Consider the following 13,234-nt stretch of genomic DNA (forward strand, 5'->3'; position numbering starts at 1 on the left):
AAAGCCATCACCTACAGAGAGATGAACTTGGAGAAGAGTCCCCTAAGTAAGCTTGTCCTGGGCCTCTGTTCACAAACACAAACAGACCCCACACAGCCCCAGGAAACAACAACAACAACAACACAATTAGACCCAACCAAATCATGAGAAAACAAAAAGAGAATTACTTGACACATTGGAAAGAACAAACAAAAAAACAGAGCAAACTAGAATGCTATTTGGCCCTAAACAGAGAGTACACAGTGGCAGAATACCTGACCACTGTGACTGACCCAAACTTAATGAAAGCTTTGACTATGTACAGACTCAGTGACCATAGCCTTGCTATTGAGAAAGGCCGCCGTAGGCAGACCTGGCTCTCAAGAGAAGACAGGCTATGTGCACACTGCCCACAAAATGAGGTGGAAACTGAGCTGCACTTCCTAACCTCCTGCCAAATGTATGACCATATTAGAGACACATATTTCCCTCAGATTACGGCGATCCACAAAGAATTCGAAAACAAACCCAATTTTGATAAACTCCCTTATCTACTGGGTGAAAAACCACAGTGTGCCATCACAGCTGCAAGATTTGTGACCTGTTGCCACAAGAAAAGGGCAACCAGTGAAGAACAAACACCATTGTAAATACAACCCATATTTATGTTTATTTATTTTCCCATTTGTACTTTAACTATTTGCACATTGTAACAACACTGTATATATACATAATATGACATTTGAAATGTCTTTATTCTTTTGAAACTTCTGAGTGTAATGTTTACTGTTAATATTTATTGTTTATTTCACTTTTGTTTACTATCTACTTCCCTTGCTTTGGCAATGTTAACACACGTTTCCCATGCCAATAAAGCCCTTAAATTGAATTGAATTGATAGTAAGGTCGCAATGACACAGAAAGCAGTTCAATGTCGGGGTACAGAGTCGCTCTCTTACCAGGATCACGGTCCGCTCTGACCAGGGTGAAGGTGGCCGGCTCCACTTCTCTGTCCGGGACTCATCCAGCCAAGTCTCCCAGCTGTATTGGGATTCAGCTGCCAGCAGCGTTTTCATTATTTAGTCCGTTCGTAGCGGGTATGTACACGATCAACAAGATCAGTCCAAAACCAACCACTGGAAATCCATGGTTGGCAGAATGTTTGTAAACTAAGTCTACAAATTAAAAACATAAAATAACGCCGCACTGCAGGTCGCAACAGAGACGCTTCTAGCCGCCATTGTCTTAGTTACGTTCAACGTTACGTCACGTATGACGAAACGCGTAAGTGCAAGCCCACAGACACCCATAGAGAATGTATTGAAAGCTTTGAAATGTGAAAAAAATAGATTTTACATGACAGGCTATGAGAGACTTCTGGGCGATTTTCAACTTGACTGAAATCGCCCCAAAAACGGGCGGGGCCATTTGAAGCACGACTTTAGCCTGATTTGACATTTAGTGGCTGGCAGATCAGACGTGAACACTGATAACTGCTGTTGCCGTGATATAATTGATTAGAAAAAAAATCCCTTCCTTTTCCCGTTTGGCAGTGCGTCGCCCATATCGCCCTATTGAACAAGCCGTCCCTGGTTCTCACCATTTCATCCATAAACTTTATGGAGCTATAGGTTCATTTAGAAATGGGACAAAGATCGATTCACATAAAACTGATATGATCTGTTTCAATGTCATCTACATCATGTTATTAAATCCAATCAGTGGAGGCTGGTGGGGGACGGGCTGATTGGATGACGGGCTGATTGTAATGGCTGGAATGGAATTAATGGCAAGGTATAAGAGCGTCTGCTACATTACTAAAATGTCAAATGTAAAACACATCATATGGAAACCACGTTTGACTCCATTCCTTTGATTCCATTCCAGACATTACAATGAGCCCATCCTCCTATAGCTCCTCCCACTAGCTTCCACTAAATCCAATGATGTGCCGGACATGACAATAAATTCCCCCTCCCTCACCTCTAACCCAGGGGTCATTGTACATGATGACCTTTACACAGTGATCCATACAATCCCATGTCTAATACGAGAGAGGTGTTACCTCTGACACGGTTTCGTTTAGGACCAGTCCTATGCTTGGTCATCTTACCCTACATTCGTTGGCTAGGTTGATCCATACAGTTCCATTTCAAAGATCCATAATTTACATAAAGTAAACACTCTCATACCCTTAGGTGTATGACTACTGGCTGGAGGACATGTACTTGAATAACAGAATGGCATTGCCTGTCAACTCCAGCTCTGTTATGGTCTTCCCCAAGCAGAACTTCGGGGCTCCCATTGACTCCCTCAGGTAAGGGATTCTACATGCTGACAGTATTGAAAAATCGAAGTGACTACGGATACGGACTTTCTGTATCCAAATTTGCGCAGGCTGAAAATACAGATATTTCTGCGTATGTGCAGGAGTGCCCACTCCACTGCCTACATAGCTGCTGTGCTGTCTGCTTCGCTGCCACTCCCCCCTCCTTGATTGCCTTTGTCTGGTCACTGGTGTAGCCTAGAAACTTAATGTTGTACACAAAACTGTTCAAACTATTCCATTCCCTCAAAAAGCTTTTAAGCATAAGCACAATTTCCTACTAACTTCATGTTATACACAAAACTGTTCAAACTATTGCATTCCATGCCTCAGTAAGCATAAGCGCAATTTAATGTTATTTGTTCAGTAGGGGAGTAGGGTATATGCAGCTATTTAAATGCTTTACACAAAATACATTATCGACATATTCATACAAACTTTGTTGTCAGTATTGCAAACATAAATACGACACAAACAGGCAGTCTAGCGATTTCAGGTTCTTAGCTGCTGAGTTACATGCAGCGATTTACTTACGCAATAATATCAGAATATATGGCATAACTATAGCACCAGGCGATGCAAAACGAACTCACCCATTATCAGACTTTTTACTGTTCCGGACACACGCCTGCCTTCCTACACTCATAGGAGCAAAGGTGCCTGGAAGAACATTTTGGGTTGCCACACCAGTGGAACCTTTCCAGTTCAAAAAGTTTCCTTGAGGAACCCCTCTGAAAAGTGTATTTGAGGAACCCCTGTGTAAAGGTTGAAACCGGAACCTTTTTGTGATGGGAGGGGTTTAATTTGGAACCTTTTTAATAATATATTGTGGCAGTGGCAGCCTATCAGATTGGAGGCATGGCTTATTGGAGGCGTGGCTGTCAGATAGTTCTTTTTGGCCACCCGTTAGAGTAAATTTCATTCCTGTTCATCATGTTAAGTTTGTAAACTGTAAATATAAACCTACCTTGAATATATATATGCATATTACATATTCTTGTATAATATTAACATTGCTGATTACATATGGTAATAAAGTGGTAACTATTCTAACTTTGAGATTTGTATAGGCTCTTGAGGAACTCACACACTGCTGTTAAACCTCATTAAAGCTACAAAAGTGTCAGTGTTCAACCTTAACACGTGATGACAATACAACAGAACACATGAACAGGAATTACATTTACTCTAACAGGTAGCCATTTTTTTACATCTTAAAGCCACGCCCATACTAAGCCACGCCTCCACTCCAGGGTTCTTCCAGGAACCCATTGCTAGATTGAACCATTAAAGGTTCCTCCAAGAACCCCTCAACTAACTGAAGGTGCAAATATGAACCAGATATGAACCAGGGGTTCCTTGAGGATCTCCAGGGTTCCTCGAGTCACCACTAACTCAAACAGATCAAGCAATATAAACATGTGCCCATTATAGCGCCACCGTGTCGTTGATCTGAAAGTGTTTGTATATGTTAAGTCGTCACAGTGTTTGGAACATGTGTACCAAGTTTCATGTTGGATTTGCAGTATATGCATTTATGTGCCAGGTCATGCCCATCTGAATGTTTATTGGTCAGTAGCGTGTTGTTTGAGATGCTAGCCTGGAAAATATTGCATTGAGAGAACTTGGTCCATAGATGCCACATATCAAGTTTCGTGCAGATCGGTTATTTGGTGCCAGAGGAGTAGCATTTTAAGTGTTTTTAACAAAATTCGAAATGGCGGAAAATTTTGGGACTCTACGTCACATGGGGTGAGGGGCGGGAGCTTTCAAAGTGTGTATTTTCAATCGCTTGTGATAGCGCCACCATCTGGTCAATTGGCATGGCATCGTATGAGAGGGTGTGGCCCTTGGCCCTTTACCATCATGCCACGTTGCATCCTCCTGGGCCTTTGTTGACAATTGATGTAATCCATTAATTACAACTTGTCTTTAGAAAGTTTCTTATCAAGATCGGGGGAAAATATCCCTGGACTGTCCATATTTGAAATGTGTATTAAATCAAATCAATCGTGATGAGTTAGGCCTATATGACCTATCTTTTTTATAAAATAGCACATATTTTGCCATTTAAGGTGTAATGTTTGAATGAAATATAGGCCTACTACTTTAAATTCATCGGTTTTTGATACTCTTGATAGGTTTATATTTTATTGGTGGCGGGAGTAGAGAACGTAGACACAGCTGTCTAGTATCTTAATCACTTGACATGGTAACATTTAGAGATCAACTGATCTGCTGGTTTATTCTTTGCAATCAAGTTTGTTTTAACACGCAGGTGCATGTAATCTCCCATTAGTAGCGTTTTAAGAAATCCAGCAGTAACCTGCAGGAGCGCGTTAAGTTCTGCCTGTTCTTTGCAATCGACCCATCAAGTTCTATACAAATGATAAATGATTATGAGCTAACAACTCAAGGATGGCTAGGAAAACATATGGCATTAACTAACACAGGAATATACTGTATCTTCTAATAAACAAATGGAAGTTCTCAACACCAAATAGATAAGTATAAATTAAAGAACTTACTTAATCAATAACGCATCCATGGAACAAATGTCAAGGTCACAGGACTATAAACTACATATAAAAAATTATCCAAACACACTAGCCAAAATATTTAAACTAGAATGTATACTCTCCTTCTAGTCGAAACTACCATATGCCAAGATGTTTGCACTTCGATGAACTTGAAGTGAAATGGTTTGAAAATTTACCTCAATCCATGGATGGAAGGTCTCGCTGTACTCCTAATTATCCCACAATTATTTACGGCAAATTGAGAAGATTGAAATACTGCTACTTTTTAATGAAACTTTTTTTGTCAGCATACTAGGCTAGGTAATGCTAAAGCAGCCAATTGGAGTCCATGAAAATACGATACCTAGTGTTAGGGTGAGTAGCTGACAGAAGTGTTGTGGAATTAAACGGGCTACTTTAGCATTAGCTATCTAGTATGAGGCAGTTTCATTATTTCAATATTCTCTTGCTGTAAATTGTTGTGGGATAATTAGGAGTACAGTGACACCTTCCATCCCTGAATTGATGTATGTTTTCAAAAACCTTAGCACTTCAAGTCAAAATATTTTATTTTGGCTATCTCTCTTGTCCATTAGGCCACCTTGATTGGAAGCAGGTGAGGTGTTTCTCAATACATTTTTCCTCATTTCCTATCATCCTCTCTCCTAGCCTCCTTTTCAAAATGCATTGGAGGAGGGACGAGAGGAGGGACCTTTGACCTTTTCTTCCAATATGGTTGAGAAGGAGGCGAAGCGATAGGATGCAAGGAATCACGAAAATATGAATTGAGATAAGAATCAAGGTGTGGTCTAAGGCACTGCATCGCTGTGCTAGCTGTGCCACTAGAGATCCTGGTTCTAATCCAGGCTCTGTCGTAGCCGGCCGCGACCGGGAGACCCATGGGGCGGCACACAATTGGCCCAGCGTCGTCCAGGGTAGGGGAGGGAATGGCTGGCAGGGATGTAGCTCAGTTGGTAGAGCATGGCGTTTGCAACGCCAGGGTTGTGGGTTCGATTCCCACGGGGGTCCAATATGAAAAAATAAAAATAATGTATGCACTCACTAACTGTAAGTCGCTCTGGATAAGAGCGTCTGCTAAATGACTAAAATGTAAATGTAAAATGTGTATTGGGGAAAGAAGGCCCACCCCTGTAAGAAACTGGAAGGGGTGGCTGGTCATTGGTGGAAATCTGTGTGTGAAGATTGTGTGAAGTGAATTTTCATGAAGTATAGTAATCCTTTCAAATACAGGTCTACTTAAAGGACAACCAAGTAACGAGCTGAGATTAGGAGCACACTCTTAAAGGGAGTACTCCTAATCTCAGTTTGTTACCTGTAAAAAAGACACCTGTCCACAGAAGCAATCATCAATCAGATTCCAAACTCTCCACCATGGCCAAGACCAAATAGCTATCCAAGGATGTCAGGGACAAGATTGGCTGGAATGGGCTACAAGACCATCGCCAAGCAGCTTGGTGAGAAGGTGACAACAGTTGGTGCGATTATTCGCAAATGGAAGAAACACAAAATAACTGTCAATCTCCCTCGGCCTGGGGCTCCATGCAAGATCTCACCTCATGGAGTTGCAATGATCATGAGAACGGTGAGGAATCAGCCCAGAACTACACGGGAGGATCTTGTCAATGATCTCAAGGCAGCTGGGACCATAGTCACCAAGAAAACAATTGGTAACACACTACGCCGTGAAGGACTGAAATCCTGCAACGCCCGAAAGGTCCCCCTGCTCAAGAAAGCACATATACAGTGGGGAGAACAAGTATTTGATACACTGCCGATTTTGCAGGTTTTCCTACTTACAAAGCATGTAGAGGTCTGTAATTTTTTATCATAGGTACACTTCAACTGTGAGAGACTGAATCTAAAACAAAAATCCAGAAAATCACATTATATGATTTTTAAGTAATTAATTTGCATTTTATTGCATGACGTAAGTATTTGATCACCTACCAACCAGTAAGAATTCCGGCTCTCACAGACCTGTTAGTTTTTCTTTAAGAAGCCCTCCTGTTCTCCACTCATTATCTGTATTAACTGCACCTGTTTGAACTCGTTACCTGTATAAAAGACACCTGTCCACACACTCAATCAAACAGACTCCAACCTCTCCAAAATGGCCAAGACCAGAGAGCTGTGTAAGGACATCAGGGATACAATTGTAGACCTGCACAAGGCTGGGATGGGCTACAGGACAATAGGCAAGCAGCTTGGTGAGAAGGCAACAACTGTTGGCGCAATTATTAGAAAATGGAAGAAGTTCAAGATGACGGTCAATCACCCTCGGTCTGGGGCTCCATGCAAGATCTCACCTCGTGGGGCATCAATGATCATGAGGAAGGTGAGGGATCAGCCCAGAACTACACGGCAGGACCTGATCAATGACCTGAAGAGAGCTGGGACCTTAGTCTCAAAGAAAACCATTAGTAACACACTACGCCGTCATGGATTAAAATCCTGCAGCGCACGCAAGGTCCCCCTGCTCAAGCCAGCGCATGTCCAGGCCCGTCTGAAGTTTGTCAATGACCATCTGGATGATCCAGAGGAGGAATGGGAGAAGGTCATGTGGTCTGATGAGACAAAAATAGAGCTTTTTGGTCTAAACTCCACTCGCCGTGTTTGGAGGAAGAAGAAGGATGAGTACAACCCCAAGAACACCATCCCAACCAAGAAGCATGGAGGTGGAAACATCATTCTTTGGGCATGCTTTTCTGCAAAGAGGACAGGACAACTGCACTGTATTGAGGGGAGGATGGATGGGGCCATGTATCGCGAGATCTTGGCCAACAACCTCCTTCCCTCAGTAAGAGCATTGAAGATGGGTCGTGCCTGGGTCTTCCACCATGACAACGACCCGAAATACACAGCCAGGGCAACTAAGGAGTGGCTCCGTAAGAAGCATCTCAAGGTCCTGGAGTGGCCTAGCCAGTCTCCAGACCTGAACCCAATAGAAAATCTTTGGAGGGAGCTGAATGTCCGTATTGCCCAGCGACAGCCCCAAAACCTGAAGGATCTGGAGAAGGTCTGTATGGAGGAGTGGGCCAAAATCCCTGCTGCAGTGTGTCCAAACCTGGTCAAGACCTACAGGAAACTTATGATCTCTGTAATTGCAAACAAAGGTTTCTGTACCAAATATTAAGTTCTGCTTTTATGATGTATCAAATACTTATGTCATGCAATAAAATGCATATGAATTACTTAAAAATCATACAATGTGATTTTCTGGATTTTGGTTTTAGATTCAGTCTCTCACAGTTGAAATGTACCTATGATAAAAAAAATTACAGACCTCTACATGCTTTGTAAGTAGGAAAACCTGCAAAATCGGCAGTGTATAAAATACTTGTTCTCCCCACTGTACATGCCCGTCTGAAGTTTGCCAATGAACATCTGAATGATTCAGAGTAGAATTGGGTGAAAGTGTTGTGGTCAGATGAGACCAAAATGGAGCTCTTTGGCATCAACTCAACTCGCCGTGTATGGAGGAGGAGGAATGCTGCCTATGACCCCAAGAACACCATCCCCACCGTCAAACATGGAGGTGGAAACATTATGCTTTGGGGGTGTTTTTCTGCTAAGGGGACAGGACAACTTCACCGCATAAAAGGGACGATGGACAGGGCCATGTACCGTCAAATCTTGGGTGAGAACCTCCTTCCCTCAGTCAGGGCATTGAAAATGGGTCGTGGATGGGTATTCCAGCATGACAATGACCCAAAACACACGGCCAAGGCAACAAAGGATTGGCTCAAGAAGAAGCACATTAAGGTCCTGGAGTGGCCTAGCCAGTCTCCAGACCTTAATCCCATAGAAAATCTGTGGAGGGAGCTGAAGGTTCCAGTCGCCAAACGTCAGCCTCGAAACCTTAATGACTTGGAGAAGATCTGCAAAGACAAGTGGGACAAAATCCCTCCTGAGATGTATGCAAACCTGGTGGCCAACTACAAGAAACGTCTGACCTCTGTGATTGCCAACAGGGGTTTTGCCACCAAGTAGTAAGTCATGTTTTGCAGAGGGGTCAAATACTTATTTCCCTCATTAAAATGCAAATCAATTTATAACATTTTTGACATGCGTTTTTCTGGATTTTTGTTGTTGTTATTCTGTCTCTCACTGTTCAAATAAACCTACCATTAAAATAATAGACTGATCATTTCTTTGTCAGTGGGCAAACGTACAAAATCAGCAGGGGATCAAATACTTTTTTCCCTCACTGTAAGCTGATAGCCAGGCAAGCAAGCAAAGTCATTGGAATCAGTGTGGAGGACCTGACAAGCATCTACCAAAATAGATGCGTGCAAAACTAAACAAAATCTTAGACTGATCCAACTAAGGCCAGAACAAAACGACACAGACAATCCATCCTGCCCCCCCAATGGCAGCAGCTACTCTTCCTGGGGTCCAGCAAAATTAAGGCAATTATACATTTTTTAAAAACATTACAATACATTCATAACAAATTTCACAACATATGTGTGCCCTCAGGCCTCTACTCTACTACCACATATCTATAACACAAAATCCATGTGTACGTGTGTATAGTGTGTATGTTATCGTGTGTTTGTATGTATGTGTCTATGTTTGTGTTGCTTCACAGTCCCCGCTGTTCCATAAGGTGTATTTTACTGCTGGCATGAGTTACTTGATGTGGAATAGAGTTCCATGTAGTCATGGCTCTATGTAGTAATGTGGGCCTCCCATAGTCTGTTCTGGACTTGGGGACTGTGAAGAGACCTCTGGTGGCATGTCTTGTGGGGTACACATGGGTGTCCGAGCTGTATGCCAGTAGTTCAAACAGACAGCTTGGTGCATTCAACATGTCAATACCTCTCACAAATACAAGTAGTGTTGAAGTCAATCTCTCCTCCACTTTCAGCCAGGAGAGAGTGACATGCATATTATTCATGTTAGCGCTCTGTGTACATCCAAGGGCCAGCCGTGCTGCCCTGTTCTGAGCCAATTGCAAGATTTAGTTGAGGTTTAGGGTTTAGTGAAAGATTTGTCCCAAATACAATGCTTTTAGTTTTGAGATATTTAGGACTAACTTATTCCTTGCCCCCCATTCTGAAACTAACTGCAGCTCTTTGTTAAGTGTTGCTGTCATTTCAGTCGCTGTTGTAGCTGACCTGTATAGTGTTGAGTCATCCGCATACAAAGACACACTGGCTTTACTCAAAGCCAGTGGCATGTCGTTAGTAAAGATTGAAAAAAGTAAGGGGCCTAGATAGCTGCCCTGGGGAATACCTGATTCTACCCAGATTTTGTTGGAGGCTTCCATTAAAGAACACACTCTGTGTTCTGTTAGACAGGTAACTCTTTATCCACAATATAGCATGGGGTGTAAAGACATAACACACACATTTTTCCAGCAACAGACTTTGATCGATAATGTCAAAAGTTGTGCTGAAGTCTAACAAAACAGCCCCCACAATCTTTTTATCATCAATTTCGCTCAGCCAATCATCAGTCATTTGTGTAAGTGCTGTGCTTGTTGAATGTTCTTCCCTACAAGAGTGCTGAAAGTCTGTTGTCAATGTGTTTACTGTAAAATAGCATTTTATCTGGTCAAACACCATTTTTTCCAATAGTTTACTAAGGGTTGGTAACAGGCTGATTGGTCGGCTATTTGAGCCAGTTAAAGGGGCTTTACTATTCTTAGGTAGGGGAATAACTTTTGCTTCCCTCCAGGCCTGAGGGCACACACTTTCTAGTTGGCTTAAATTGAAGATATGGCAAATATGATTGGCCATATCGTCCGCTATTATCCTCAGTAATTTTCCATCCAAGTTGCCAGACCCCGGTGGCTTGTCATTGTTGATAGACAACAATAATTTTTCACCTCTTCCACACTCACTTTACGGAATTCAAAATTACAATGTTTGTCTTTCATAATTTGGTCAGATATATTTGGATGTGTAGTGTCAGCGTTTGTTGCTGGCATGTCATGCCTAAGTTTGCTAATCTTGCCAATTAAAAAATAATTCAAGTAGTTGGCAATATCAGTGGGTTTTGTGATGAATGAGCCATCTGATTAAACCAAAATTCCATTTTAGGTGCTCCAAAGCTTTTAACTCTCATTCTTTATGTCATTTATCTTTGTTTCATAGTGTAGTTTCTTCTTATTTTTATTCAGTTTAGTCACATGATTTCTCAATTTGCAGTACATTTGCCAATCGGTTGTACGGCCAGACCTATTTGCCATTTATTTTGCCTCATCCCTCTCAACCATACACTTTTTCAATTTCTCATCAATCCACAGGGATTTAACAGTTTTTACAGTCATTTTCTTCATGGGTGTATGCTTATTAGTAACTGGGATAAGCAATTTCATATATGTGTCAAGTGCAGCGTCTGGTTGCTCCTCATTACACACCACAGACCAACAAATATTTTTCACATCAACAACATAGGAATCACTACAAAACTTATCGTATGACCTATTATACACAATATTAGGCCCAGCCTTTGGAACTTTGGTTTTCCTAGATATGGCTACTATATTGTGATGACTACAAACAAATTTCTGCAGCAATAGTAAAGATATGATCAATACATGTTGATGATTTCATTCCTGTGCTGTTTGTAACTACCATGGTAGGTTGATTGATAACCTGAACCAGGTTGCAGGCACTAGTTACAGTTTGAAGCTTTCTCTTGAGTGGGCAGCTTGATGAAAGTCAATCAATATTTAAATCAACCATAAAGTATACCTCTCTATTGATATTACATACTGTTAGCACTTGGTGGTCTATAGTAGCCTCCCACCAGAATGGGCTTTAGGTGAGGCAGAATGGGCTTGAGTAACGGATTGAGGAAGCAGCTGTACGGTGAATCCCAAACCAGCCCCTCGCCCTGTACCAACTCCCTCGAAGGGCCCTCCGCTGCCATGTGTTGCTGACGAAACTCAGAGGGAGACTTCCAGAAAGTGGTGAGGGGATCAATAAACTCATCAACTTCGGACACATCTGCTAAATGACTGAAATGTACATGTAAATAATATAACGTGGGGACTAATTTGGATGGGACTAATTTGGGATTCAGCCAGAGAGTTCAGGTGGAGACTTCCCCTTAGACGTAATACTTCTTGGTTAGGCCTTCCTGGTTTAATGCTGCGTTCATTACATCTCATACATTGTTTAATACCAGCATACAAAATCCACTTGAATGCCCCTGCAACTGGTAATTACTAGTGGGGAACTGTATCATGGTGAACTATGATGTCACATGCTAAGGAATTAACAGCATTTTCTAGAATTAAATGCAACAAAACAATATTTATGAAAAACTATCTATTAATATGTTTTTGTTTGCAAGCATGATAGCTGTACTTTTAGTTTATGGCTTGTTTGCCATTAGCCAATTGGTGTTCTCAACGAGTCCAAGCACGTGAACACACACAACTCGTAGCTCCCAGTTTACAAGTAGTATTTCCAAGTTTCCCACTTGTTATGAATGCAGCATTATTCCCAGGGACTCTCCTAGTTGGGAGTGTCTGAGACAGTCACGTGATGCTGAATATCAGATCCCAGGATGCCGGTTTCACCACTGTCCATGGTGCTGAAATCTTAAATCACCACTATTTGCTCCCAGTGGGGAGTGGCTGACTGGCTGCACCTCAGACGGTAGCTGTCAACGGTCCTGTGGTGCTGAACATCAGATTTAGGGTATTCAGATTTTGCCACTGTCCATGGTGCTTAAACTTCCACACACCCCCATGTTAAAAAACCTAGTCTGTTGTTACAAACTCCCAGTTCTACATAAAACATCACTATATGTTAATATGACCACATTAATGAATTGGCTTAACATGCTGCATTCTTTATTTTTTTTAGTCAATATTAATTGATTAATATATAGAAAGTTGTATTCTGATTTCATAAATTGTTAGAAATTGTTACAAACTCTCAGTTTCTATAAAGCATTAAGATTTGTTAACCCCCTGCTGTCGATTCACTCACCCGTGCGTCACACGGTGACGTCATTTCGAGTATTGAATAGCTCTCTGTGTGTTTATGCTAGAGACTCTTTCCGCCTATATAAAGTTTTTGCCTATTCCATAACATGGGACTTGTGAAAGCGGTCTTTTTCTACACGAGAGGATACGGACAAGAAAATAGTCACGAAATAGTATGTAAAACCCGAATCGTTTGAGCTACAAACTAATAAGTCACCAGTCACCACCATCGAAAGATGACTCTCACGAACACGAAGGTGTCGGTTGTTTTGCTCTACGACACACACAAGCTTCAGGGGAGTCGTCTGAAGGTAAAAATGGCACAACGTGCAAAGGGTGGGTTTTCTTATACACTGAATAAAAATATAAATGCAACATGCAAAGTGCTGGTCCCATGTTTCATTAGCTGAAATAAAAGATCCCAGAAATGTTGCATACTCA

General features: G+C 41.8%; 1 protein-coding gene across 2 annotated transcripts in view; it reads left to right on the plus strand.

Annotated features, from left to right (window-relative positions):
• Positions 1-13,234, plus strand: part of LOC121540639 (choline O-acetyltransferase-like) — a 67,432-nt gene that overhangs the window by 2,415 nt on the left and 51,783 nt on the right. For both annotated transcript variants that reach the window (XR_005995537.1, XM_041849677.1), the window contains exon 2: positions 2,178-2,296. Coding sequence is in view for 1 of the 2 variants with exons in the window: in XM_041849677.1 (XP_041705611.1) it covers positions 2,178-2,296 (119 nt within the window). In the remaining variant the exon portion in view is untranslated. The remainder of the gene's footprint in view (positions 1-2,177; positions 2,297-13,234) is intronic.

This window comes from Coregonus clupeaformis, chromosome 1, assembly GCF_020615455.1.
Source record: "Coregonus clupeaformis isolate EN_2021a chromosome 1, ASM2061545v1, whole genome shotgun sequence".
In the NCBI taxonomy this organism is placed as follows: Eukaryota; Metazoa; Chordata; class Actinopteri; order Salmoniformes; family Salmonidae; genus Coregonus; species Coregonus clupeaformis.